Source organism: Pleurodeles waltl, chromosome 4_1 (genome assembly GCF_031143425.1).
Source record: "Pleurodeles waltl isolate 20211129_DDA chromosome 4_1, aPleWal1.hap1.20221129, whole genome shotgun sequence".
Taxonomy (NCBI): domain Eukaryota; kingdom Metazoa; phylum Chordata; class Amphibia; order Caudata; family Salamandridae; genus Pleurodeles; species Pleurodeles waltl.
The window spans coordinates 991,500,634-991,525,868 of NC_090442.1; the positions used below are offsets into that span (position 1 = coordinate 991,500,634).

Sequence of the window (25,235 nt, forward strand, 5' to 3'; positions counted from 1 at the left end):
GGTGCGTGTGTGTGTGCGTGTATGTGGGGAGGGTGGGGTGGGGAAGGGGTGCTGTCATGGAGGGAGGGGTGAGGGGGACAGGAAATTGAAGGGGGGCTGGGGGAGTCATCTGCCGGCAACAGGAAAGGAATTTCTTGTCGCCAGCAGCCTTTCCACCAAGATTTTTGTTGAGGTACTACAGTCGCGGAAACCCTGGCAGACAGGCGACTCCTAATACCGTTGGCGGACTTCAGTGGACAGCGAGCCCGGAGGTGCTGTCCTCCGGCCCGGCTGTCCTACCACTCTGGCGGTACCAGGGGGGATGTGGCGGTTAGGCAAATGCCAAACCGCCACACTCGTAATGTGGCGGTCTCCACAGCCTACCCGTCGGCAGTAAGACTGCCACAGGGCCCTTGTGGTCTTCAGACCATCAGGGTTGTAATGAGGGCCTAGGTCTTAATGTTTTTCTCTATTTGCAATTAAGTCCTAGGGCTGGATTTAGATTTTGGTGGGCAGGTTACTCCGTCACAACGGTGACAGATCCATCCACTGAAATATAAATCCCATTATTTCCTGTGGGATTTATATTTTGGCAGATGGGATATCCAGCACCATTGTTACGGAGTAGCCCACTTACCAAAATCTAAATCAAGCCCTTAATGTTTTATGAAGCATGTGTCTTTATTTTAAATTCATCCAATTTAAACAAATGACTGTATTTTCTGTTATATGTCTACATGCCACTGGGAGCAAAATGTCTGCTGTTTTAAATGCAACACTTTGACATGGGAGAAAATTAAAATGATGAGTTTTATTGAATGCATATAAACAGAAAGCTAACTCTTCAGATGAATTTTCTCCCATTTCAAAGTGTTGCATTTACTCACAGCAGGCATCTTACTCAGAGGGGCTGGTAGACTCACTGCCATATTTATAACTGAAAAATACAGCAATTTATTTTGAATGGGAAAAAATTAAAGTGCAGAAAAATGTTCCATTGAGTGCAGAAATATGTTCCTTATTATGAACATTTTTGCAGAACGTTTTTCTGCACTTTAAATTTCTCCCATTTAAAAAAATGGTTGTATGTTTGTGTTGTACATGTAACAGTGCCACTTATGGCAAAATGTATGTCTTGTGCCGCAAGTACATATGACACAGATTCTCAGTCACCCATACATATATATCTCATTCGTTTACACACTTGTTCATGCATCCTCACAGACCACACACTGAAGCACATGACAACTTTGTCATAGATTCCATATTCATAGTATTTTGTTCAAACCATAGTTGGGCGTGGGAGTGTCTGGCAACAATGCCCAAGTTGCTTGACCTTTAGTAGCTCACAATCAGAATTAATTCTCATTACAGAAAAGGTTGGAGACCCTCAATTATAATTAGAATCCTACATTAGTTATGGTAGTAAATGTTACTGCAATATTGCTTGGAAATACTTAAACATCACATTGCCATCTGGAAAAGTATGTCCTCTTTCCCATGCAATATTTTTACTCATTTCTTTTGCAGGCACAAAAAAAGGCAGACAGGGTTGAAGGTAATCTTGATGATTTTTCAAAGAGGCACGCAAAGATTCAGGAGGAAATAACAGCATTGCAAGAAAAGACAATGATGAACAGAAATCAAGCAAGAAAAGTAAATGAGAAAGCAAAGTCTGCAGTGGACCGTGCAAACGAGGCTGACAGAGTAAGTATTTTATTTTTACTGATAGGTGGAGTTTGCAAAATGCTCCCTCCCTCTATCTTTCTCAGTATAGAACACATGGTGTGCCGCTACCCCTTAGTATTTGACTAAATAGTACCCTAACACTTGTGAAGTTCTGCAATTGCAGCCTCCTTTTTAAAAAGAAATGTCTCAGCCTATATGTTTGGCATTGGTGGCCAGACGTTTGCCTTTGGTAGTACTTTTTTTGTTTTGTCGTTAATTTTATACAACTTTATTGTCGGGGGAGCTGCAGGGCTTTCACCAATATAAAACAAGCATTGGCCACTAAGTCTAGCCTTTGAGTTAGATATTGGCTTTGTCAGCGTGCAGCATGGCTGAAAGAAAAAATAAAGGGGCATATTTATACTCTGCACAAAATCTGTGTTTTGTTTTTCCGCAAATTCAGTGCAAACCTAACTCCATATTTATGTGTTGACGTTAGACACCTCTAAAGTCAAAATATAGGAGTTTGCACCATTTTTTGGATGCGTGTACCTACCTTGCGTCAATGAGATGCAAGGTAGGCGCTCCCATCTGAAAACTGGTGCTATCCCCATCGCCCCATATTTATCCCCCATGCTAAAATGATGCACAGGTGGGGGGAGGGGCTAATTTTGCACCATTATTTAACACCTGGGTCAGACCAGGCATTAGGGGACCTGTGGACCCATTTCCATGGTTAAACACCATGGAATGGGTCCACAGGTGCCCTCCCCAAGCCCCAGGAACACCCCCACCGACACCAGAGGGACACCAGAGGATTGGGGACCCCATCCCAGGTAAGTAGGTAAGTATTGGTAAGTATTTTTTTTTTTTAAGTGCCATCGGGGGCCCTAACTTGGGGCCCCCTGCATGGCACAGGGTGCAGTGGCCATGCCCAGGTGACACTTGTCCCCTGTACTGGCCATTGTTGTGGTGGTTGTGACTTCTGTCTTTCCTAAGACAGGAGTCATGTTTTTGTTGGTTGTGCGCAGGAAATGGCGCTAGCCTGGTTAGAGGCATTTTTTTGCCTCTAACCAGGCTAGCGTTGTTTTCTGACACACAACCCCCTCCTTCCCTACCGCCACCCCCACCCAGCTAGCATCTTTTTTTTAAGACGCTAGCCCAGGTTTAGCGCAGACTTGTGCCATTCCTTTGATATGGCACCCGGCTGGTGCTGTGGAATGGCGCGAGCCTGTGCTATACTTTTTGCCGCAAAATTGTGCTTGCGCAGTTTTGCTGCAAAAAGTATTAATCTGGGCCAAAAAGTGCCATTATGCGGCACGGTCTGTGTCATATTGCTTCTCTGCCTCTCTGCTGTACAACATGCTAAAGAAAACATTGGCATAGCCAGTAGCTGTCTAATAGGGGATACTGTTGTGTAATAATAAAGCTTTGCAAAAAGGAAGTTGTATGTGTCTTTATTGCGAATGAAACACTCACCAGCTCCTTCTCCTTCCAACACTAACAACTGACTTCTATAACAATCTACAATAAAGCATTCAAAAATGAGATTCCTCGCGGTGAATGCAGCGTGAGATACAGATCAGCACGTTAATTCTAAAACAGAACTTAAAGCATTTGCACAACCTAATGCACATACACAACACATATTCCACCTTAAAAAACATAAAAATGAAAAAAAAAAATATTATATCATCCATCCTGTTCGCATACAAAATCCTGAAACCAGTTAGGTGGTTTCCTTAGTCTGCCACTTGTTGATAGAATGTTATAATTGACTATACTTTCACTCAAACTTCCCCCATCACAAGTTTCTTTCACATTAATTTCCTCACATCTATGCTCGCACTTGTCTTCTTCACTCAACACATGCACACTAACATCAGCATCAGTCACAGAACTTTACACCTCCCTTAACTGACCTCCAAATTCCTTATTACATCTACTGACATTAAAAGTCTCTGCCCCCGGCACATCTTTCTCATCATTAAATGCATTCAAACTTTTCTTCCTGAATTCATTAACCAACCTTTCCTCTCCAGTCCTTGAACATAAAGCATTCCTTTTTAAATTCCATGCTCTTCCATCACGAATTCAAACAACATTATTTAATATTTTAGTTGGAATGACCCAAAATCTGACATTCTCCCATGCAAACTTTACATTTTTTAAACATATTTTATTAATCTGCCAAGTATCATCAAGCAATAGATAGTAAGCCATAGAAGATTCGCAGTGACATCGTACATAATAACATCAATATTGAGTCATCTGTTGTAACTTGCAATTTCCTATCCCAACTACCCTCCCGTCACCCCATGTCGTGCCCATAAATCTGCATAGCAAATACATGTGTTTCGGTAGGACTCTTCTGATCTCAACAATTACAGAGTATTGGGTAACCAGAGATCATGATCGGATGTCGGTCAATTGGGGTCCAGGCATTAACAGTCAGAATCACAAGTGTTTTAGCATTTTTAATCAGAGGCCTCCCCTGATGGGTTACTCAGGGATGCTGTTTGCGATGGGGGTCCCGGGTCTTTCATGCAGTCCACTAACACCTCGCAGGCTCTGGCCATTTATAATGAACCACATCCCCTGCTAGCCTCCCAAAGCAGCTCCTCACTCTCATATCCCGCCCACCTCTCAAGCTCCTTGCCCCAAGTTACTGCTCGGGGTCCCCCTATAACCTTCCAGTTTCTGATGATTTCCCTCTTTGCTAGAATAAAGGCTAAGTCTTGGAACCTACTCGTGGCCTTGGTCTTAGTAGTGTGTGGGAACCAACTTAAGAAGCAGTGCCCCAGGATGCAGGGGACCTCCCTCGAAGTGATCTCAGCCTCTGTGTCCGTGATCTCTTCCCAGTAAGCGGTGAGCGACAAGCAACTCCATAGCATATGTAGGTTCTCCGCTGCCACCTCTCCACATCATGGGCACGTTGCCCTTACTGTGTTGAAATATTTATTAATCCTCCCAGGTGTAAGGTATGCCCTATGCACAACATAGAAGTTGATTAGCCCAAATCAGGCTTTCCTTGATACTTTACGGGCTTGTTCAAGAAACATAGCCCAGTCACCCTTTGGTATGGGGATCCCCAGGTTTTCCTCCCATCGGGTCCATTGTGTTTCTGGGGGCAGTAGTACATATTACCTGAAAGTCCTATACAAGCAGGTGACCACTTTGAAAGTACCCAAGGACCTGACTCTTATGGTGTTGTGGTTCTGACATGCCCGCACACCAATGCCTACAGATCACAGCTGTCACTGCTTCGTGGAACAGAAAGTGACCCTGAGGTAAATTGAACTCCAAGCAGAATTCCTCAAATGGGAGTAGCTCCTCGGCTTCGAACAGATCTCCTATTTTCGATGCGCCTGAAGCTATCCAATAAGTTAGACACCTCCAGTCCCCCTATAGGATAGTACCTCTAGCATACTCAAGTGCATATCAGGTGAGTACAGAACCTGCACTCATGTCTTTTGCAAACAATGAGTCCAGCAGCGCTGCAGCACTCGAAATTTGGTGGTATCATCACTAGTAGAACATTCTGTCTTCAGTGGCATCCTGAACAGCGGATGTAGTTCAGGAATAAACTGTCCCATCTCCCACTGCAGTGGCAATTTACCCACCAACCATTGCTTTAGCCCTTGGAGCTGTGCAATCAGGTAGTAAGACAAACTTGGGGACTGCCAGTCCCCCTTTCCTACAGGTCTCTGTAACTTTGTCAGAGCAACCTGTCTTTAGCCTGACCCCCATATGAAAGCGATAATGATTGAGTCAAGTCCCCTGAATAGTGCCCGGGGTATCCATACAGGTAGCACTACAAAGAAATAAAGCAGTTAGGGGAGTGCAACCTTTTAAGTAGGGCTACACAGCCCCTCTGAAAATAGGGGAAGCGTCTTCCAGAAGTCAATGCTCATTCTAAGGACCCAAATCGCCATCCCGACATTTCTGTTCAATAAGTCAGCTTGGTTGTGATATACTTTAACCCCCAGATATTGTAAGCATTGTGACTCTCATTGTAATAAATCTAGCCACATGTCAGAAACAGAAGCAGCTTCTGCCAGTTGACTTCTAACCGAGATAGCGATCCAAACTCCTCCAGTAGTCTCCAAGCCACCTCTAGATCCATTGTCGAGATCCGAAGGAGGATTAAGCGATCAGATTCAAATAGAATGATGCAGTGGTTCTGGCCACCGACCTCAATGCCCCTGGTATCTGTCACCAGTTATTGCGTAGCTGCCTAGTGGCTCCATTGCCAGCGCATACCTGCCTGATCCCGCACCACACCCTGCAATCGGAGTATCAGAGTAATAACAATTGAATTGCTGGTTGATTTCGGGCTGTCTACAGAGTCAGGTTCTCTGTTTTGTTTTGAGTTCCATAATGGCCAAACACCGTTTTGCAGGGTTAGCAAGCCAGGCCAAGAGGGATCCTATGCAGGTGTGCTTTGCATATGCTTGCATCATGCATGCTCTGTAATTAAGGCATTTCAATTTTTCAACCCATTCTGCCACTTGCTCCTTAGTGTTTAGCAAAGGCTGATGTAAGTCTGGGCAACCCGGGCTTCGTTCTTCTATATCCTTTAATACCGCCTTTGATGATATAACTTCATGTGTTAAAATGCATCACACCCCTACTGACTCCGCAATGCACCTCCCTCTAAGTACGGTCTTAAGGGCATCCCACTCCACTTGAGGGGAAGATGCTGTACAAGTATTGTCCTCGAAGTATTGTCGGATACAGTCTCCAAAGGCGTTTTGAAAAAATGAATCTTCTAACAATTCCAGCTTTTGTCTCTACATAGGTATGCAGAGTCTTACCTGCTCCCATCCCAGATGGAGGAGGACCGGATTGTGGTCGGAAATGGTCCTGGAGAGTTATTCATCCTTGTGGACTAAACCATGGGTGTCTGGGGTGCGCAGGAATGTGTCTAGTCTCATATGCAGTTCGTGGAGACTCGAACAAAAGTAATAATCACTTGTTAGTGGGTGTGTCTGGTTCCAGGTGTCAATTAGTCCTCATCTTGCCTGCCAGTCTGTAAATACGTGGGCTGTTCTGGTCACTGCGGAGTCCCTCAGTGGGGAGGTGGGAGTGATCAAGCGCAGGGTCTGCTATGCAGTTATAGTCCCCTCCTATTATGTCCGACTGGAGGCTAAGACCCTCAATAAGTTTGCTAGGAATTCTCCCTGTTCTATGTTCGGAGCATAAATATTAATAATCACTACATCGCGGCCCTCTAGCCAACCTTTAACTGCTACAGATCTACCCCCCTGGGTCAGTCAGGTCTCCAGTGTGTTGGAAGGGGACCCCTGGGCGTATCCAGATCAGTGTTCCATTCCCATAAGCTCAATAGGTAGTGTAGTAGGCCTGTCCCTTCGATTTCCTCTGAACTGTCGCCCCTTCCTTACTGTTGGAAAATGGGTTATTGGTAGGGCAGGTAGGTACCTACACCTAGCAACAAGCCACTAACCTCCACATAGGTACAGTTAGGTCTCAGTAAATTAATCCCAGCTCAACCCTTGGTAGCTTGGCAACGAGCGTCAAGGCTTAACTTAGGAGACAAAGTGTAAAGCATTCAAATATCACAAAACAGTAATTAAATAAAACACAGGAAACAGTTTAAAAATCCAAAACCAATTTATAAAAATAGTTTATATTTTTATCTTTAAAATGACACAAAAACAATTAAAATCGGTTCAGGGGAACCGGAGATATGAATTTTTAAAGAATTATTACTTTTCTAGCGCTTAGAAACAAAAAGCGCCAATCGGGTCATCTGGTTGCACCTCGACCGGGGCAAAGTCAAACTTTCAGGCCGACCGCGATGGAGCCCTGCTCGGCTACAGGTCGCGGGAGGCCTCGGTTAAAAAGTTACCTTCTGACTTAGTCTTTATTTTGAAGTTTTTCTTCACCGGGACGAACCTGCCAGTTGAATCCGACCTCCTGGAGCCCTTGTCCGGATACGCGATGTGGGTTTCCTCGGTGGAGACTTTTACCTTCAGACTTAGTCGTTTTTTCGAGATGAAAATCCTTCGACCGGGGTAAACCTGGATCTTGATCCGACGTCCATGGAGCCCTTCTCGGATACGATGGCTGGGAGGTCCCGGTCAACTTTTTACGTTCGGACTTAGTCTCTTTTTTGGATGTTTTTCTTTACCGGGACGAACCACGAAGTCAGGCCGGGTCGCGGTTGAGGCAAGCCGGCTAGAATTTCCGCGGCGGGTCGGTCCCTCTCTGATGCTTTTTTCCAAAAATTCTCAAATCTTTTCCAAACCTCTGGGGCTTCACCCAGATGTTCTTTTAAGGTTCTTTTGGGGTCCACAGCTCACCCCAAGGGTCCAGAAGTTCTGTGATGGTCCTTGGGGGGTGCGGACTTCAACTCCCAGAATGCCCCTGGCGCAAACTCCTTTTTGGCCACTGGACAGTGGTCAGCTGGTCGCTTTCTTCAGGAGTTGGTGCAGGGGACTCTGGTTTAGCAATTTTTCACATGTAGCAAACAGGGAGTCCCTCCTTGAACCAGTTGAAGCCAGGCAAAGTCCTTCTTGTGGTGAAGCCCAAGTGTGCAGCTGGTGCAGTCCTTCTGAGTGCAGGGTCCAGGTGCAGGCCAGGGGTCCAGCAGGGCAGTCCTTCTTCTTCTTTAGTTCCTTTCTTGTTGAATTCTGGAGGGGATCTGAGGTGTGGGGGCAGGTCTGCCAGTTTTATCCTTGCTCCTGGGTGAAAAGCAGGGGGGTCCTGATCCTCCAATCAGGTACAGGGTCGTCCCCCTGTGATGACCACTTCAAGGGAAGTGTGGCAAAAATCCATCCCAAAAGGCAACAGTCTCTAAAAATCCAACATGGCTGAATCTGATTTTTGGAGGTTACATCTGGCTGAGCCCACCCACTGGTGTGGCTAAAAATCATAAACACACCCCTCTCCTGCCCTCTCCTAATCTAATCAAGGGGGCACCTAATTGTCTGGGGTTGCAGGATGTGGGGGTGTTGCTGGGTGCTGCAAATGTCCTTCTCTGCCTTTGAAGACCAGTTTGGCAGCCCTCCCCCTTCCTGCCTCACCATCTGCTGAGGGGAGATTCTCTCCCCCAAGCACATTCCTTTGTGTGAAGCCTGGCCACTTCACACCTCATCAAGGCAGCCTGGCAGAAGCTGCTGCAGGCTGGCCAATCAGAGCACAGCAGCAAAAACAATGCAGAGCTGAAATTGGCAACTTTTTAGGTAAAGTCTAAACTTTTTACCTGAACAAGTTATATTAAATCCAACAACTGGAAGTTGTGGGATTTAATACAACAATTAATTTGATACCAAATTCTTGGTATGTAACATTTAAGGAGACTTTAAAATTTAAAATAAAGTCTGCCCATTCTAGCCTATGAAGGCCATTTACTTCAATGAGGGAAAAACGAATTTGGCTGTTTTTACCTCACCAGGGCTTATAAATATATTTTTATAAAGTCCCTGCTTATAGTTACATGGCACCCAGCCCTAGGGGCACATAGGGCACACCTTAGGGGTGACTTATATGTAAAAATAAGGTAGTTTAAGACTTTGGAAGTACCTTTAATTCCAAAGTCGAATTTGCATATAACTTTAATTTAAAAGCAGCCAGCAAGACAGGCTTGCTTTTAAAATGACACTGGGCACCTCAGCAGTGCACCTAGGTGTGCACCACCTATGCTGTGGTCCCTAAACCTACATGCCCTACCATATACTAGGGACTTATAGGTAGGTTAACTTAGCCAATTATAATTAGCCTAATTTGCATATCCATTTTACACAGAGCACAGGCCCTGGGACTGGTTAGCAGTACCCAGGGCACCATCAAAGTCAGGAAAACACCAGCAAAAAGAGGAAAATGGGGGCAAAAAGTTATGGGGCCTCTGCAATCAGCCCTGTTTTCTCACACAACCCCCCCCCCCCAGCCCACACGCCCAGGAGACTCAGCCCAACCCTGGGAGAGTCTTCCTGGCTTGTTAGGCGAGGAAGACAGTGAAGAAAACTGGCTGTCCCTTTGCAGGGCCTACTCTGCCTTATATCCTCCTGTCACGGTCACTCCCTATGGGTAGTGAAGCCATCCCAACAGTAAAAGGACCCAACACAAACTGAAACTTTCCTCTAGGGGGGTCTTCCTCCTTTCTCTCTGCCAACTTGGGTAGTGAGGTGCCCACCTCCCCTACTCCAAACTTTGCTAGGGCAACACCTAGCTTACCCAAAGAGGTCACCCAACACTTGAGCAACCCCACCATGACCAATAGGGTCAGGGGGCCTACTTTGCTATTGGCCCTGGGGTCTGCCTCCCAGGCCAAGTACAGTGCTGCCAGGAAGGCTAGCACCCAGCAGAGGCTACTGACAGCTGTCAGTACCCAGAACCACACCCTAAGCTCTCCACTGACAGGTGGCTGAGCTGCTTTAGGGGCATCTTTGGGGTCCTGGCACCCCTCTTGCTGTCTAGAGTGGGGGGCTACCACCTCCTGTGGCAGACACCCTCCTTCCACTCTCCCTTCTGTCAGTGCAGGGGCAACACCTTGCATCTGGACAGCTGCCTGACTACTCAGGACTTCCTTGGGGTCAGGTGAGGCCTCACCAGTGCCAACTCTGGGCTCCCCCCCTACTGGGGCAGAAGGCCTTTGGCTCCCTGGAACTCTCTTTAAGAGTGGCCTACCCTTCCTTTTCTTCTTTCCTTTTCTTGGGGACCCCTGTCTCCTAACTGTAGGGACTGACTCCCCAGGACTTTGGGTTGGGGGGGCGCCCTGGGCGACCACCCCATCTGTGACCAGACTCACCTCTGGGAGGTCATTGCCCAGGATACAATCTAGGGGAAGGTCAGCACTGACTACCACCTTAATCCAGTCAAGGATACCCTCCCTCTCTAGGGGCACTATGGCTACAGGTTTGGAGGTGACCTCCCCTGTGGCTATCCTGACTTTCTTTGTCTTTCCTGGGACATACATGTCTGGGGTCACTAACCAGTCACTCACTATAGTGTGACTGGCACAGGTGTCTCTCAGGCCAGTGGTAGGGATCCCATTCACTTGAATGTGGTGGAAGTGCCTACTCCCACCCTCAGGGATCACCAGCTTACCATCTGGTCCTGTCTCCCAGCACAATGCTAGGAGGACTTCATCATCTGAGGAATCCTCCTCTATGGCTACACTGGACAGCCCAGTGCTAACCACCTTCTTTGGACAGGCTGCATCTCCTCTGAAGTGACCTGTCTGCTGACAGTCAAAGCAAGCCCTACTGTCCAAGAGCTTTTTTAACCCTGGGTCTAACTGTCTCTGCTGGTCAGAGTGGGATTTACTCTCCTCCTTCTTAGGGTTCTGGGGTACAGAGGGAGTCTCTGTGGTGGGCTTACCACCTCCCTCCTTAGGTTTTTGGGGACCTGTCCCCCCCTTCTTGGAGTCTCCCCCCTGGGACTTGACAACCACCCTGGTTCTCAACCACTCATCAGCTGCCTCCCCTAGCTCTCTAGGGTTGGTCTGCTTAGAGTCCACTAGATGCTGGCGTAACCTTTCTTGGATACAATTGGTCAAGATGTGCTCTCTCATGATCAGATTGTATAACCCCTCATAAGTATCTACTTTGTTACCAATAATCCAGCCCTCTAGTGCCTTTAGTGAAATGTCCACAAAGTCAACCGAAGACTGGGTACTGACCTTCTGGGTGTCCCTGAACTTCATTCTATATTGCTCTGGGGTCAGACCAAACTTCTTGGCTAAGCACCTCTTCATACTAAGGTATGAATCTGCCTCCTCCCCCCTTAAGGTCAGAAGCCTATCCCTCCCTGAGTTGGGGACCAACTCCCACAAAAGGGAACCCCAGTATTGAGGCCTAACCCTTCTCATTTGGAGTGCCCTCTCAAAGGCCCCCAGCCACTTATCTATGTCATCCCCCTCTACATAAGCAGGAACTACCCCCTTGGGTAATCTGGGGCAAACTCCCCCACCCATGGACACCTCAGCTTCTTTATCGCTGCTTCCATCTCTTTTCTCTTTGTATGCCCACTTTTTCTTTTCTAGGGCCAGCTTCTCTGCTTCCAAAGCTATGTATGCTAGCTGGGCCTTTAGCTCTCTTTCTCTGATGGATGGGTTCTCTCCTCCTGAAAGGACCCCCTTCCTACCACTAGCTTTGGATCTGCCCCTAGTGACTGTATTTACTGAGGACCGATCTTCCTCATCCTCACTTGGGCTCAGATGCCTTCCCTCCCCTGAGTGGTTAGAGCTTGCATCCTCCCTTCTTTCTCCCTCCTCTGGAGCTTCTTCTGACTCTACCTCTTGGGCCTCAGCCCATGCTGTCAGGGATGTGATCAGGATTTGCTTCCTGAGATCAGTGGTTGCAGGCAACCCTCTTTCAATACACAACCCCCTAAGCTGGACTACTGTCAGTGTGGGTAGGCTAGCCAGATCAAGCTCCATGGTTCCCTAGTTTTGTGTCAACAAAAACTTTTTGCAAAAATTGGAAACAAGAATTTAGAAAAATTAAAAAAATTCAATAATTGAAATTAATCCAAATTAAAAATTAAAAACAATTTTTGCACTAGGACAATTTAAAGGATTTATAATTTGTTTTACCTAAAACTGTAACGTGATATTGAACACAAGTACAGGATCCCACCGCTGCAACCAATTATGTTGGAAAATGGGTTATTGGTAGGGCAGGTAGGTACCTACACCTAGCAACAAGCCACTAACCTCCACATAGGTACAGTTAGGTCTCAGTAAATTAATCCCAGCTCAACCCTTGGTAGCTTGGCAACGAGCGTCAAGGCTTAACTTAGGAGACAAAGTGTAAAGCATTCAAATATCACAAAACAGTAATTAAATAAAACACAGGAAACAGTTTAAAAATCCAAAACCAATTTATAAAAATAGTTTATATTTTTATCTTTAAAATGACACAAAAACAATTAAAATCGGTTCAGGGGAACCGGAGATATGAATTTTTAAAGAATTATTACTTTTCTAGCGCTTAGAAACAAAAAGCGCCAATCGGGTCATCTGGTTGCACCTCGACCGGGGCAAAGTCAAACTTTCAGGCCGACCGCGATGGAGCCCTGCTCGGCTACAGGTCGCGGGAGGCCTCGGTTAAAAAGTTACCTTCTGACTTAGTCTTTATTTTGAAGTTTTTCTTCACCGGGACGAACCTGCCAGTTGAATCCGACCTCCTGGAGCCCTTGTCCGGATACGCGATGTGGGTTTCCTCGGTGGAGACTTTTACCTTCGGACTTAGTCGTTTTTTCGAGATGAAAATCCTTCGACCGGGGTAAACCTGGATCTTGATCCGACGTCCATGGAGCCCTTCTCGGATACGATGGCTGGGAGGTCCCGGTCAACTTTTTACATTCGGACTTAGTCTCTTTTTTGGATGTTTTTCTTTACCGGGACGAACCACGAAGTCAGGCCGGGTCGCGGTTGAGGCAAGCCGGCTAGAATTTCTGCGGCGGGTCGGTCCCTCTCTGGAGCTTTTTTCCAAAAATTCTCAAATCTTTTCCAAACTTCTGGGGCTTCACCCAGATGTTCTTTTAAGGTTCTTTTGGGGTCCACAGCTCACCCCAAGGGTCCAGAAGTTCTGTGATGGTCCTTGGGGGGTGCGGACTTCAACTCCCAGAATGCACCTGGCGCAAACTCCTTTTTGGCCACTGGACAGTGGTCAGCTGGTCGCTTTCTTCAGGAGTTGGTGCAGGGGACTCTGGTTTAGCAATTTTTCACCTGTAGCAAACAGGGAGTCCCTCCTTGAACCAGTTGAAGCCAGGCAAAGTCCTTCTTGTGTTGAAGCCCAAGTGTGCAGCTGGTGCAGTCCTTCTGAGTGCAGGGTCCAGGTGCAGGCCAGGGGTCCAGCAGGGCAGTCCTTCTTCTTCTTTAGTTCCTTTCTTGTTGAATTCTGGAGGGGATCTGAGGTGTGGGGGCAGGTCTGCCAGTTTTATCCTTGCTCCTGGGTGAAAAGCAGGGGGGTCCTGATCCTCCAATCAGGTACAGGGTCGTCCCCCTGTGATGACCACTTCCTGGGAAGTGTGGCAAAAATCCATCCCAAAAGGCAACAGTCTCTAAAAATCCAACATTGCTGAATCTGATTTTTGGAGGTTACATCTGGCTGAGCCCACCCACTGGTGTGGCTAAAAATCATAAACACACCCCTCTCCTGCCCTCTCCTAATCTAATCAAGGGGGCACCTAATTGTCTGGGGTTGCAGGATGTGGGGGTGTTGCTGGGTGCTGCAAATGTCCTTCTCTGCCTTTGAAGACCAGTTTGGCAGCCCTCCCCCTTCCTGCCTCACCATCTGCTGAGGGGAGATTCTCTCCCCCAAGCACATTCCTTTGTGTGAAGCCTGGCCACTTCACACCTCATCAAGGCAGCCTGGCAGAAGCTGCTGCAGGCTGGCCAATCAGAGCACAGCAGCAAAAACAATGCAGAGCTGAAATTGGCAACTTTTTAGGTAAAGTCCAAACTTTTTACCTGAACAAGTTATATTAAATCCAACAACTGGAAGTTGTGGGATTTATTACAACAATTAATTTGATACCAAATTCTTGGTATGTAACATTTAAGGAGACTTTAAAATTTAAAATAAAGTCTGCCCATTCTAGCCTATGAAGGCCATTTACTTCAATGAGGGAAAAACGAATTTGGCTGTTTTTACCTAACCAGGGCTTATAAATCTATTTTTATAAAGTCCCTGCTTATAGTTACATGGCACCCAGCCCTAGGGGCACATAGGGCACACCTTAGGGGTGACTTATATGTAAAAATAAGGTAGTTTAAGACTTTGGAAGTACCTTTAATTCCAAAGTCGAATTTGCATATAACTTTAATTTAAAAGCAGCCAGCAAGGCAGGCTTGCTTTTAAAATGACACTGGGCACCTCAGCAGTGCACCTAGGTGTGCACCACCTATGCTGTGGTCCCTAAACCTACATGCCCTACCATATACTAGGGACTTATAGGTAGGTTAACTTAGCCAATTATAATTAGCCTAATTTGCATATCCATTTTACACAGAGCACAGGCCCTGGGACTGGTTAGCAGTACCCAGGGCACCATCAAAGTCAGGAAAACACCAGCAAAAAGAGGAAAATGGGGGCAAAAAGTTATGGGGCCTCTGCAATTAGCCCTGTTTTCTCACACTTACCATTAAGTGTGTTTCCTCTATAAGCGCAAATGGGAGACCTCTATCTATTGAGATATGAAAACAACTTGTAACGCTTGGTCATGTTCGTCATCCCCTAATGTTCCAGGAGATGAGCTTGTAGTTCACAGAGGTAATCATTGTGTGTGACTAAAGACATTTAATAACAATACCCACCTGGTTCCAAATCCACAATTTATCATATTCATCCAGTGCTGGGACTTACTCTGGGGTACTAAGGGGTCATGACATTCAACCCCAACCCCTAACAATCAAACAACATGTATCCCAACTCACACCCTCCAGGACAAGTAGGCAACAATCCCCCATCCAAACTCCTAGTCAACCTGCAAGCAATTGCGGGTGAACCCCTGCATAGCACCAGCAGAGGCATTGGGACTATTCAGAAATACTCCATCAGGCTCCCACCATGAAGCAGTAGGTCAGAAGGATAAGTTCCAGGTGCAGGAGGCCAAAGCAAATTCCCTGTGTCTTCCCAAGTACCTACTGTTTACCACACCCTAGTCTAAGTCTATAAGTTTAATTCTTTTAGCCTGGCAACTATATTATATGAGTTCATCTGCAGATCAGGGTGTCATTTTAGGCCGCTCCGTGTCTAATTCCCCAGAGGAGCTGGATCTGTGGTCAGATTCTGAGTCTCAGATTCCAGCATCCACCACTGTGGATCTAGAGCTTGTTCCATAGCTACCGCTCTCTGCTGTTCTTATTGGATTTCCTCTCTGGAGGAGGCCGTTCTTTCATAGCTTTTTGCTCTGCACTTCGGTCTGCTCCTCATGGTTTCTTGTTGCTGGGATTCCTGGTGAGAACTGGGCTGTGGGTGTAGATCAATTCACTCCTACACTTCCTGTGGGGTTCGGAAGAACTGCAATCTGGCAGATAACATCATAGTGTAGGACAGACCCAGATGTTGGAGGCACTGTTTTGCACCAACAAACATGGAACACTGTTTTTGTACTTCTCTAGTGAAGTCCAGCAACATCATGGCTTTGATATTTTCAACCCTGAGGTCTTCCTTCCACCTGGCCTGCCTCAAAATGTGGTTTCGGTCTTTATAATTCAACTGCCTGGCCACTACTGGTCACGGCAGTGCCTCCCAGGGTGGTGGTTGCACCGGTACTCTGTGTGTCTTTTCCATGGCATAAAATTGGGAGAGATCCACCGCTGCTACTTCTTCGCACAGTGAACATTCCAGGTAGTCTAGTATGCTGTCCCCGGCCACTTGTTTCCGCATCCCCATCACCCTGACGCTGTTGCTGCACCATCTGTTTTCAGTGCATTAAGCTCTGAGCCCTAGTGTTTGATCCTTTGTCTCCATTTAAGGTGCCCTTTCAGTGTTGGTAGGTCTGAAGGGATTTCTGCCATTGTGACGCGTTCCACCAGTCGTCAGTGGTCATCCTTCAGGATTCAAATTTTTGCCACCTGCGTGTTGATCTTTGACTCCAGCACTTCCCTGGAGGTAGTTATTGCCTGAAGGATATCTTGGAAATATCTTAGGGCGGGTGCCCCATTGTCATGTGAGGGTTCTGCAGGCTTGCCGGTGTCATACCCTGTGTTCAGTTCCTTTTTTTGGGTGGCTTTTCCCATTCTGGCAGGCACCACTAGGATTCTGCAGGTCCAGCTTGGCAGTCAAAGCAGTGCAGGAGAACGATTGGGTATTGTGCCCAGCGTGCAGCCAGAGCTCTATGCCCCGGGAAGGGCCTCTGCTCACAGCTAGTTCCTTTGGAGGAGTGATAAGGGGACCATCAGTTTTTAAGGCCCCTCAATCATGAAAGTACAGTAATCTAAGCCAAAAGTGTGTTGCGTACCTCAGTTTAATAGTATATAATGCAGGATGTCAATATCGCCGGTTCCTAGGGGTTGTGGGGAAAGTAGGCATGCCAGTTTGTTCTGCAGCACCACCCTACTGCTAGACCTCAAACCCATTGTGCTAGCCACCTGGAAAACAAGGGGGGAATATCACCCCCCCCCCCCAATTGCGCCCAGGAAGCATCAATCGAGCCGAGCGCTCTGTGATCAGCAATTGGCACTTCGTCACCCCTAGGTGCCTCTTCAGCAGGCCGCCATCCTTAGCATGTTGGGCAGGATAGTGCAGGGGATCCAGCTCCCCTCACCTCTTGCCTGCCGTCTTGGTCTGTCGGAGCTCCAGCGGCCTTTGGTGCCCAGGCCTAAGCTCTCGGGGTCGGATTTTCAGCAACTTATTTAGGATAATTAGCCACCCTCATGGCTAACCGCTCTGCTTTCCGGAGATGGGAAACATCTGCTTTTTGAAGATTGGTACAAATTTTTCCCACAAACATTTGCCCTTCAAACTGTTTCATTAATTATGGTGTAAGGTGATCCTGAATCAGCATACACATCCAGTTAAAAGCCTACAAACTCTTATTACACATATGTATTTTACCGAATCTCCCATTGCTAGATACATTCAATACTTCAACAATACCATTTGAAACAGACTTGGGGCCTGATTTAGAGTTTGGCAAACAGGTTACACTGTAATGTGATGGATATCCCATCTGCCATATTACGATTCCCATAGGATATAATGAGATAGTATTAAGGCAGCTGGGATATTTGTCACATTTGTGACAGAGTAACCCCATCAATCATACTCTAATCCAGGCCCTTAGTTTCCACCTTACCTTTTTCTCACACAAAAAATACAAATGACTTTCCGCTCATGTCATTACATTTGTCTTCTGACTCCTCTGATTTTTTTAACAAATTTCACCTAAACATTTCTTTTCTTTTTACACACTTTAGCAAAATGTCTAAAGGTACTTCCAATTTGAACATAACAGTTTAATAGCAGGACAACCTTTACTAAATCCTGTAATAAATATGTACACTGTTCCACAAAGAAGAAGGAAGAAAAAGGAGTGGGCGAAGAAGTAAGACTGAAAAGCTGATATTGTGATAGTTGTAGGAGTGCCCTCAAGCATCACTGTATGATGCAAAGCATCATCATTGGGCTGACTCCTCGCCAGACTGGCACTGCAATATCTGGCGGGCCACCACACAAAGGTTGTGGCTCTTCAACCAGGAAGTGATTCTACAGAACAGCTCAACTCCGCAAAAAATATTGACAGAGGGAAAAAGGAGAGAGAAAAAATATAAAATTGGCTATGAACACCTGAAAACTCAATTTAATATATGTAATACGGGTCAGGCCAAGGTTAAAAACTGGTAGGAGTAATCAGGAAATAATGTTTCCTATACTCCTAAGAGAAGGGAAGGAGGGAAGGGTCTCCACTCCTACCTCTAGGTCGACATGTTTCGCGCCTAATCGGTCAAGGAAAGATCCACCGGCGCTTCATCAGGACCGTTTGGTTTTAACTTCTCCTTCATATAACAAAATAAACCAAAAGATAGGTAAAGACCATAAATGCTAGGAGGTCACTTACAGTCTATGGACCATTCGTCACTGTCAGTCTAATAGAAAGTCGCCCTGTATAGAGGATAAAACACATGTGTAAAACAACGTGCAATCAGTAGACATTCATTGGTGTCCAGATCATAAAAACGTGATAGATATCAAGCCCCACAGAAGAGAAACGTGGAAAACACATAAACCAATAACATTGAAGGCTTACCATCCCATGTGAGGAAAGGGCATCATAGGGACGCGTAAACCTTGTAAACACCGTGAGTTCACTGGATTAAAAAAAGTTTTTATATGAAATGAAGTCAAGTGTGGTTGGAACATCTATAGCTGGAAAGAATAATATCAGCACAGAGTTTAACCGATTCAAATTAATCAATGAGAGAAAATACCATGTGTTCATATCTCTTTTCACTGATAAGTAATACAGAGTCTCATGATTTTCTATAAATCCCAGCTGTTAGGCCAATCTCCCAGTCCTCCTTGTTAAAATAGTATATTGAGCAGCTGTGTGCTGCAGGACTTTTTGTTCTATTCCTGACCATGGATAATTTCCAAGGCTTGAGCTTTGACGATGACGTCGTCTCAGCTATTTTACAGACACCTTCTATTCTTTCCAGTGATGGATCAGCTCCTTCCGGGAGCCTCAAAGAAGAGTGGGACAAACTTTCCTCTCTGAAAAGAGAATTGATCAAGACAGTCATGCATGGAACAATCATGACCGAATATTTGAGAGCCAATATCGCTCCTAACGGCCTACTGGTATCCAATGTGCCCAGGATCTTCCTACAAGACTTAGCCTTTAGGAAGGACTGGGCGCAGATTGCATGGAAATGCACTCGTGACTGGCTAGTGTTGATCATCAACACTTCCAAACGGTTAGCCGAGTCCATAGTTATTCAGATTAACTGTGTAGAGGCGTCCATCAAAGCAACAGTGACGATAGCTGCATTTAAGAGTCGTCTCCTAGAGATTAACACGGAACTCAATGAATCCAAAGAGTTCCTGACACAACAAAAGATTTCCAAGTTACAAAAAGACATTAACAGATTTGCACGAGAGAAAGTGTTTCCATACATCAAGGAGGACTTTGAGATTGACACCCAATCACGATCTTCAGACGAGTCCTCTACAGTTAATAGGAAAACTCAGATCTATAGTAGTAGCTCCTCCTCTGATGGCTGGAGTACCGACGAAAGTACACCACAACCCTACTATAACTTTCCCCATTACACTAATAATCAACCTCTCTTCTGGCAACCCCCTTACCCCTTCTTCCAGCCACGCCCTATTCCACCTTTCGGGCCTTTTTTAGGCCGCGGCCCGGGCAGAGGGAGAGGCAGAAGGAGAGGAAGAGGCAGAAGAGTACATTGGGGTCGAGAGGAACCTCAAATGATAACCAGGAGCCAGAACAAGATAGCTCCTCAGAGGACTTAGTGGTCAATCTGTCCCACAGACATTTGTCTATGAACGAATTGAAAGTCCTGAATAGAGGATTAGGCTTTGTTCCTACCCCCTCTGTAGATCCCTTCCGCCTCCATTGTGAGTTGTCCCAGTTTTTTAGAAAGGTCCGTCTACACTTTTTCTTTAAAGATCGACCAGAACCCCCTGTTATTCACGATACAGGCCTGAAGAAGCCGTCTACCTTCATGCCTCCAACAAATTCTCTTCCGTGTGAAGTATTAGCTTTTGAAAAAGCAGTCCTACAGGATCTTGAACAGATCACTCCCAAACGCCCCTTTGTCAACCTTCCCGCCATTGAGCGAGAAGCACTCAAGACTCTATCACGAGACTCTACCATAGTCATAAAACCAGCAGACAAAGGTGGTGCTATAGTGATTATGGACACTGTAGACTACAGACAGGAATGCCTTCACCTTCTAAGCGATAGGACTTACTACACACCATTGAACCACGACCCTACCCACTCCTTACAATTACAGATAAGGAGCATGCTCAACGAGGCTATAGGCAATTCTTGGTTTACTTCGAGAGAGGCTGAGTTTCTCAAGAACACACATCCTCGTGTACCTTACTTTTACTGCCTCCCCAAAATCCATAAAGGTTCACGTCCACCCCCGGGCCGCCCAATAGTCTCTGGCATTGGTTCGATCCTGGAACCTTTATCGACCTTTTGTGACTCTTTTCTTCAACCATTAGTCAAGAGCTCCTGTACCTATCTTAAAGACACCAAGGATGTTCTGAACCTCATAGAAACAATCAACTCTACCATTCAGGTCGAGGTACTGATTACATTGGATGTAGAATCTCTATATACCAATATTCCACAGATAGCCACCCTAGAAGTCATTGAGTCCGCCCTTCGCCTACAGCCTTGGGCCTCTTCAACTCCGGTAGACTTCGTTATGCAGTGTGCATCCCTAGCAATGACACAAAATTATTTTCAATTTGAAGATACCATATACCATCAAATAAGAGGGACCTCGATGGGCAGTACGTTTGCCCCCAGCCTGGCCTGTCTATATATGTATCAGTTTGAATAGAATTTTATTCTACCAGTTACTAACCCTTTCTTTAATAACATCAAATTATGGCGACGCTACATAGATGACATTCTCATCATATGGCAAGGGACTGCTCTCAACATCGAGTTATTTACGAGTTGGATCAACACGCTTGATCCCTTTCTGAAATTCACAGCACACGTTTCTACTACACAAGTACCCTTTTTGGATCTGCTGATTCACAATGTAAATGGCAAACTGGTGACAGATACCTTCCATAAGATCACTGACAGGAACAGTTTACTCAGATATGACAGCCCTCATCCGAAGGCTCTACGCGATAACCTTCCGTTTGGCCAATTTTTGAGACTACGCAGGAATTGTTCCTCTGTCCAGACATTTGAAATACAGGCTGGGCAGTTGTAAGACAAACTCCTACAAAGATGCTATCCCACCAAGATCATTAATTCATCCTATAAAAGAGCCAGAAACAACCATAGGGATGCCCTTTTAGAACCATCCAGACGAGAAGAACAAACACGACTTACCTGTGTATCCACATACACTCCCATCTCCAACACTTTGAAAAGACTCATTAATAAAAGATGGCAAATTTTATTGAGTGGGGGTACACAGATAGCGAAACCCCTCTTTGCATTTAAAAGATCCTCGAATATTAGAGACTTAATTATTCACACACGACCGCTAAGACAAGAGGTTTCTTCAGAACAGTCCACTCTATGGAACCTTCCGCCAGTCTCTGGACACTATCCATGCGGATCTTGCAACGTGTGTGCATTGACCAAACGGATAGTTAGTCTCCAGTTGAAACATTTTGGAGACTGGCGTTTGATGAAACACACCAATTGCAACACACGGCACTGTATATATTTGATTACATGTCCGTGTGACTTACAGTATGTAGGAATGACAACAAGACCAGTTAAGTTAAGAATAAATGAACACCGCAGTAACATCAGATGCGCTCGGATCACGACTAAACTGAGTTCACATTTTTTAGAAGCAAAACATGGCCCCAATGATTTGTGGTGGACTGTCTTACAAGTACCCAGATATAATGAGAATGACCCCAAATATCTGTTCAGGAATGAGCAGCGGTGGATATTCCGACTCAAAACAGCTAAGGAAGGTCTTAATGATGACATTCCTTGGTGGACCCTTTCTCATTAAATTAGTTTGACTGTATCACAGAGATAACTAAGAAGTCTTACACCACAGACAATATAGCTACACAATCCATCAGCCTCGAGGGATACTGGGATCATTATCTCATCCTTTAGATGACATTTCATATAGCTAGGGGCCCTTTCTTTTCTTCCCCGTCGACTAAAAAATGTTTTTCGATGATTTATTTATTGTTGTGCACATGTCCCCATTATTTGCATGATGCACTTTTCCCGTTCCAAGATGGCCGCCGCCATTACTAGCCCTCTTGGTAGTCCTTTGTCGATTGTGTCGACACCGAAGAGGACGCGACGTACTGAGGGCCAAATTGCCCCAATTAACCGAATAGGATTTAAACGGATCAAGTACACGCGTAACCTGTCATACAGGGACGCGGACTGGGGTAGGCAAATGGCATCCGGACATCAGGGTCACGTAAGTGCACTACCGACACGCTGCATGCGCGTGCGCGACCGGCTTCAAGACGAAGTTTGCAAGTGATACGAGCGGTCAGCGCTCGAAGAGGTTCTTTCGAAAGCGCCGGCTCTTTATAGTGTGTATTCGTTACCAGGACGCTCACCGTCCTCTACCCATCACGATTGAGTTACTATTGGCACCCTCGTTGCCATTTGAATAATGGGGTGTAGACCCAGATGTCCTGGAACGGGGTTGTTATGCCAACACCGGTAGTAGATTGAGAAGCCATTTTTATTATCAAGACAGGCCTAACAGCTGGGATTTATAGAAAATCATGAGACTCTGTATTACTTATCAGTGAAAAGAGATATGAACACATGGTATTTTCTCTCATTGATTAATTTGAATCGGTTAAACTCTGTGCTGATATTATTCTTTCCAGCTATAGATGTTCCAACCACACTTGACTTCATTTCATATAAAAACTTTTTTTAATCCAGTGAACTCACGGTGTTTACAAGGTTTACGCGTCCCTATGATGCCCTTTCCTCACATGGGATGGTAAGCCTTCAATGTTATTGGTTTATGTGTTTTCCACGTTTCTCTTCTGTGGGGCTTGATATCTATCACGTTTTTATGATCTGGACACCAATGAATGTCTACTGATTGCACGTTGTTTTACACATGTGTTTTATCCTCTATACAGGGCGACTTTCTATTAGACTGACAGTGACGAATGGTCCATAGACTGTAAGTGACCTCCTAGCATTTATGGTCTTTACCTATCTTTTGGTTTATTTTGTTATATGAAGGAGAAGTTAAAACCAAACGGTCCTGATGAAGCGCCGGTGGATCTTTCCTTGACCGATTAGGCGCGAAACATGTCGACCTAGAGGTAGGAGTGGAGACCCTTCCCTCCTTCCCTTCTCTTAGGAGTATAGGAAACATTATTTCCTGATTACTCCTACCAGTTTTTAACCTTGGCCTGACCCGTATTACATATATTAAATTGAGTTTTCAGGTGTTCATAGCCAATTTTATATTTTTTCTCTCTCCTTTTTCCCTCTGTCAATATTTTTTGCGGAGTTGAGCTGTTCTGTAGAATCACTTCCTGGTTGAAGAGCCACAACCTTTGTGTGGTGGCCCGCCAGATATTGCAGTGCCAGTCTGGCGAGGAGTCAGCCCAATGATGATGCTTTGCATCATACAGTGATGCTTGAGGGCACTCCTACAACTATCACAATATCAGCTTTTCAGTCTTACTTCTTCGCCCACTCCTTTTTCTTCCTTCTTCTTTGTGGAACAGTGTACATATTTATTACAGGATTACGTGGAGGGAGAAAGTACACTGGACCAGGCCAATCTCCCAGTCCTCCTTGTTAAAATAGTAACCTTTACTAAATGCCAAATGTGTTTTGCTATCACATCGGTTACACCTTAATTCACAGTTGATATTTTCTCTTTTAGTGTTACTCACTGTAATGTCCTTAACTGTCCTGCTTTCTTCTTTGCCTTTTATTTGTACCACAACCGTAAACTCAGATTAAGGGTTCCTTATATTCTTCCAACACCTCTATAACAGACCTGCCTGATAATTCCTCCTTTCTCACAATAGCCAATACGTCTTTTAGTTCTGAATCATCATTGATCCATAACATTCTCAAATTAAGCATTGAAAATAACAGAATGCCGTCAAACACAGTGAAGTTAGCCAATGGCTGAAGCTGGCTGATCCTCTGCCACTTGCTGAATGCTGTAATAGGTGAAAGACAAATGTCTACATTAACAGACCAATAGATGAAAGGAGTTGGCTGCAACCCCATTTAAGTAAGCATATAATATGTAATACTCAAAAGGTCTTGACTAACGCCAGACCTAAAAATACTATAGAGGAATTAAAGTGCTAAAATGTAGAACTCGTGGTGGACACCCTTCTACTGACATATCTACTCAGGTATTTTGGAAGAATCTCGAAGAATTGTATGACTCCTACCTATGAACGGAAAGCAGCCACACAAAATATGGATAGATTTTTTTTTCACGTTTATTTATTAATTTTCAATATTTATGGAAGACAATACAATATGATATTCCGTTGATCAAACTGACATTTTTGCAGATAATGTCAAAGAACATACAGGGAGTGCAGAATTATTAGGCAAATTAGTATTTTGACCACATCATCCTCTTTATGCATGTTGTCTTACTCCAAGCTGTATAGGCTCGAAAGCCTACTACCAATTAAGCATATTAGGTGATGTGCATCTCTGTAATGAGAAGGGGTGTGGTCTAATGACATCAACACCCTATATCAGGTGTGCATAATTATTAGGCAACTTCCTTTCCTTTGGCAAAATGGGTCAAAAGAAGGACTTGACAGGCTCAGAAAAGTCAAAAATAGTGAGATATCTTGCAGAGGGATGCAGCACTCTTAAAATTGCAAAGCTTCTGAAGCGTGATCATCGAACAATCAAGCGTTTCATTCAAAATAGTCAACAGGGTCGCAAGAAGTGTGTGGAAAAACCAAGGCGCAAAATAACTGCCCATGAACTGAGAAAAGTCAAGCGTGCAGCTGCCACGATGCCACTTGCCACCAGTTTGGCCATATTTCAGAGCTGCAACATCACTGGAGTGCCCAAAAGCACAAGGTGTGCAATACTCAGAGACATGGCCAAGGTAAGAAAGGCTGAAAGACGACCACCACTGAACAAGACACACAAGCTGAAACGTCAAGACTGGGCCAAGAAATATCTCAAGACTGATTTTTCTAAGGTTTTATGGACTGATGAAATGAGAGTGAGTCTTGATGGGCCAGATGGATGGGCCCATGGCTGGATTGGTAAAGGGCAGAGAGCTCCAGTCCGACTCAGATGCCAGCAAGGTGGAGGTGGAGTACTGGTTTGGGCTGGTATCATCAAAGATGAGCTTGTGGGGCCTTTTCGGGTTGAGGATGGAGTCAAGCTCAACTCCCAGTCCTACTGCCAGTTCCTGGAAGACACCTTCTTCA

At 45.4% G+C, this 25,235-nt stretch overlaps 1 protein-coding gene across 2 annotated transcripts in view; it reads left to right on the forward strand.

The window, feature by feature from the left end:
* Positions 1-25,235, forward strand: part of LAMB4 (laminin subunit beta 4) — a 724,082-nt gene that overhangs the window by 680,100 nt on the left and 18,747 nt on the right. For both annotated transcript variants that reach the window (XM_069229818.1, XM_069229820.1), the window contains one exon: positions 1,510-1,686. In XM_069229818.1, coding sequence (XP_069085919.1) covers positions 1,510-1,686 — 177 coding nt within the window. The remainder of the gene's footprint in view (positions 1-1,509; positions 1,687-25,235) is intronic.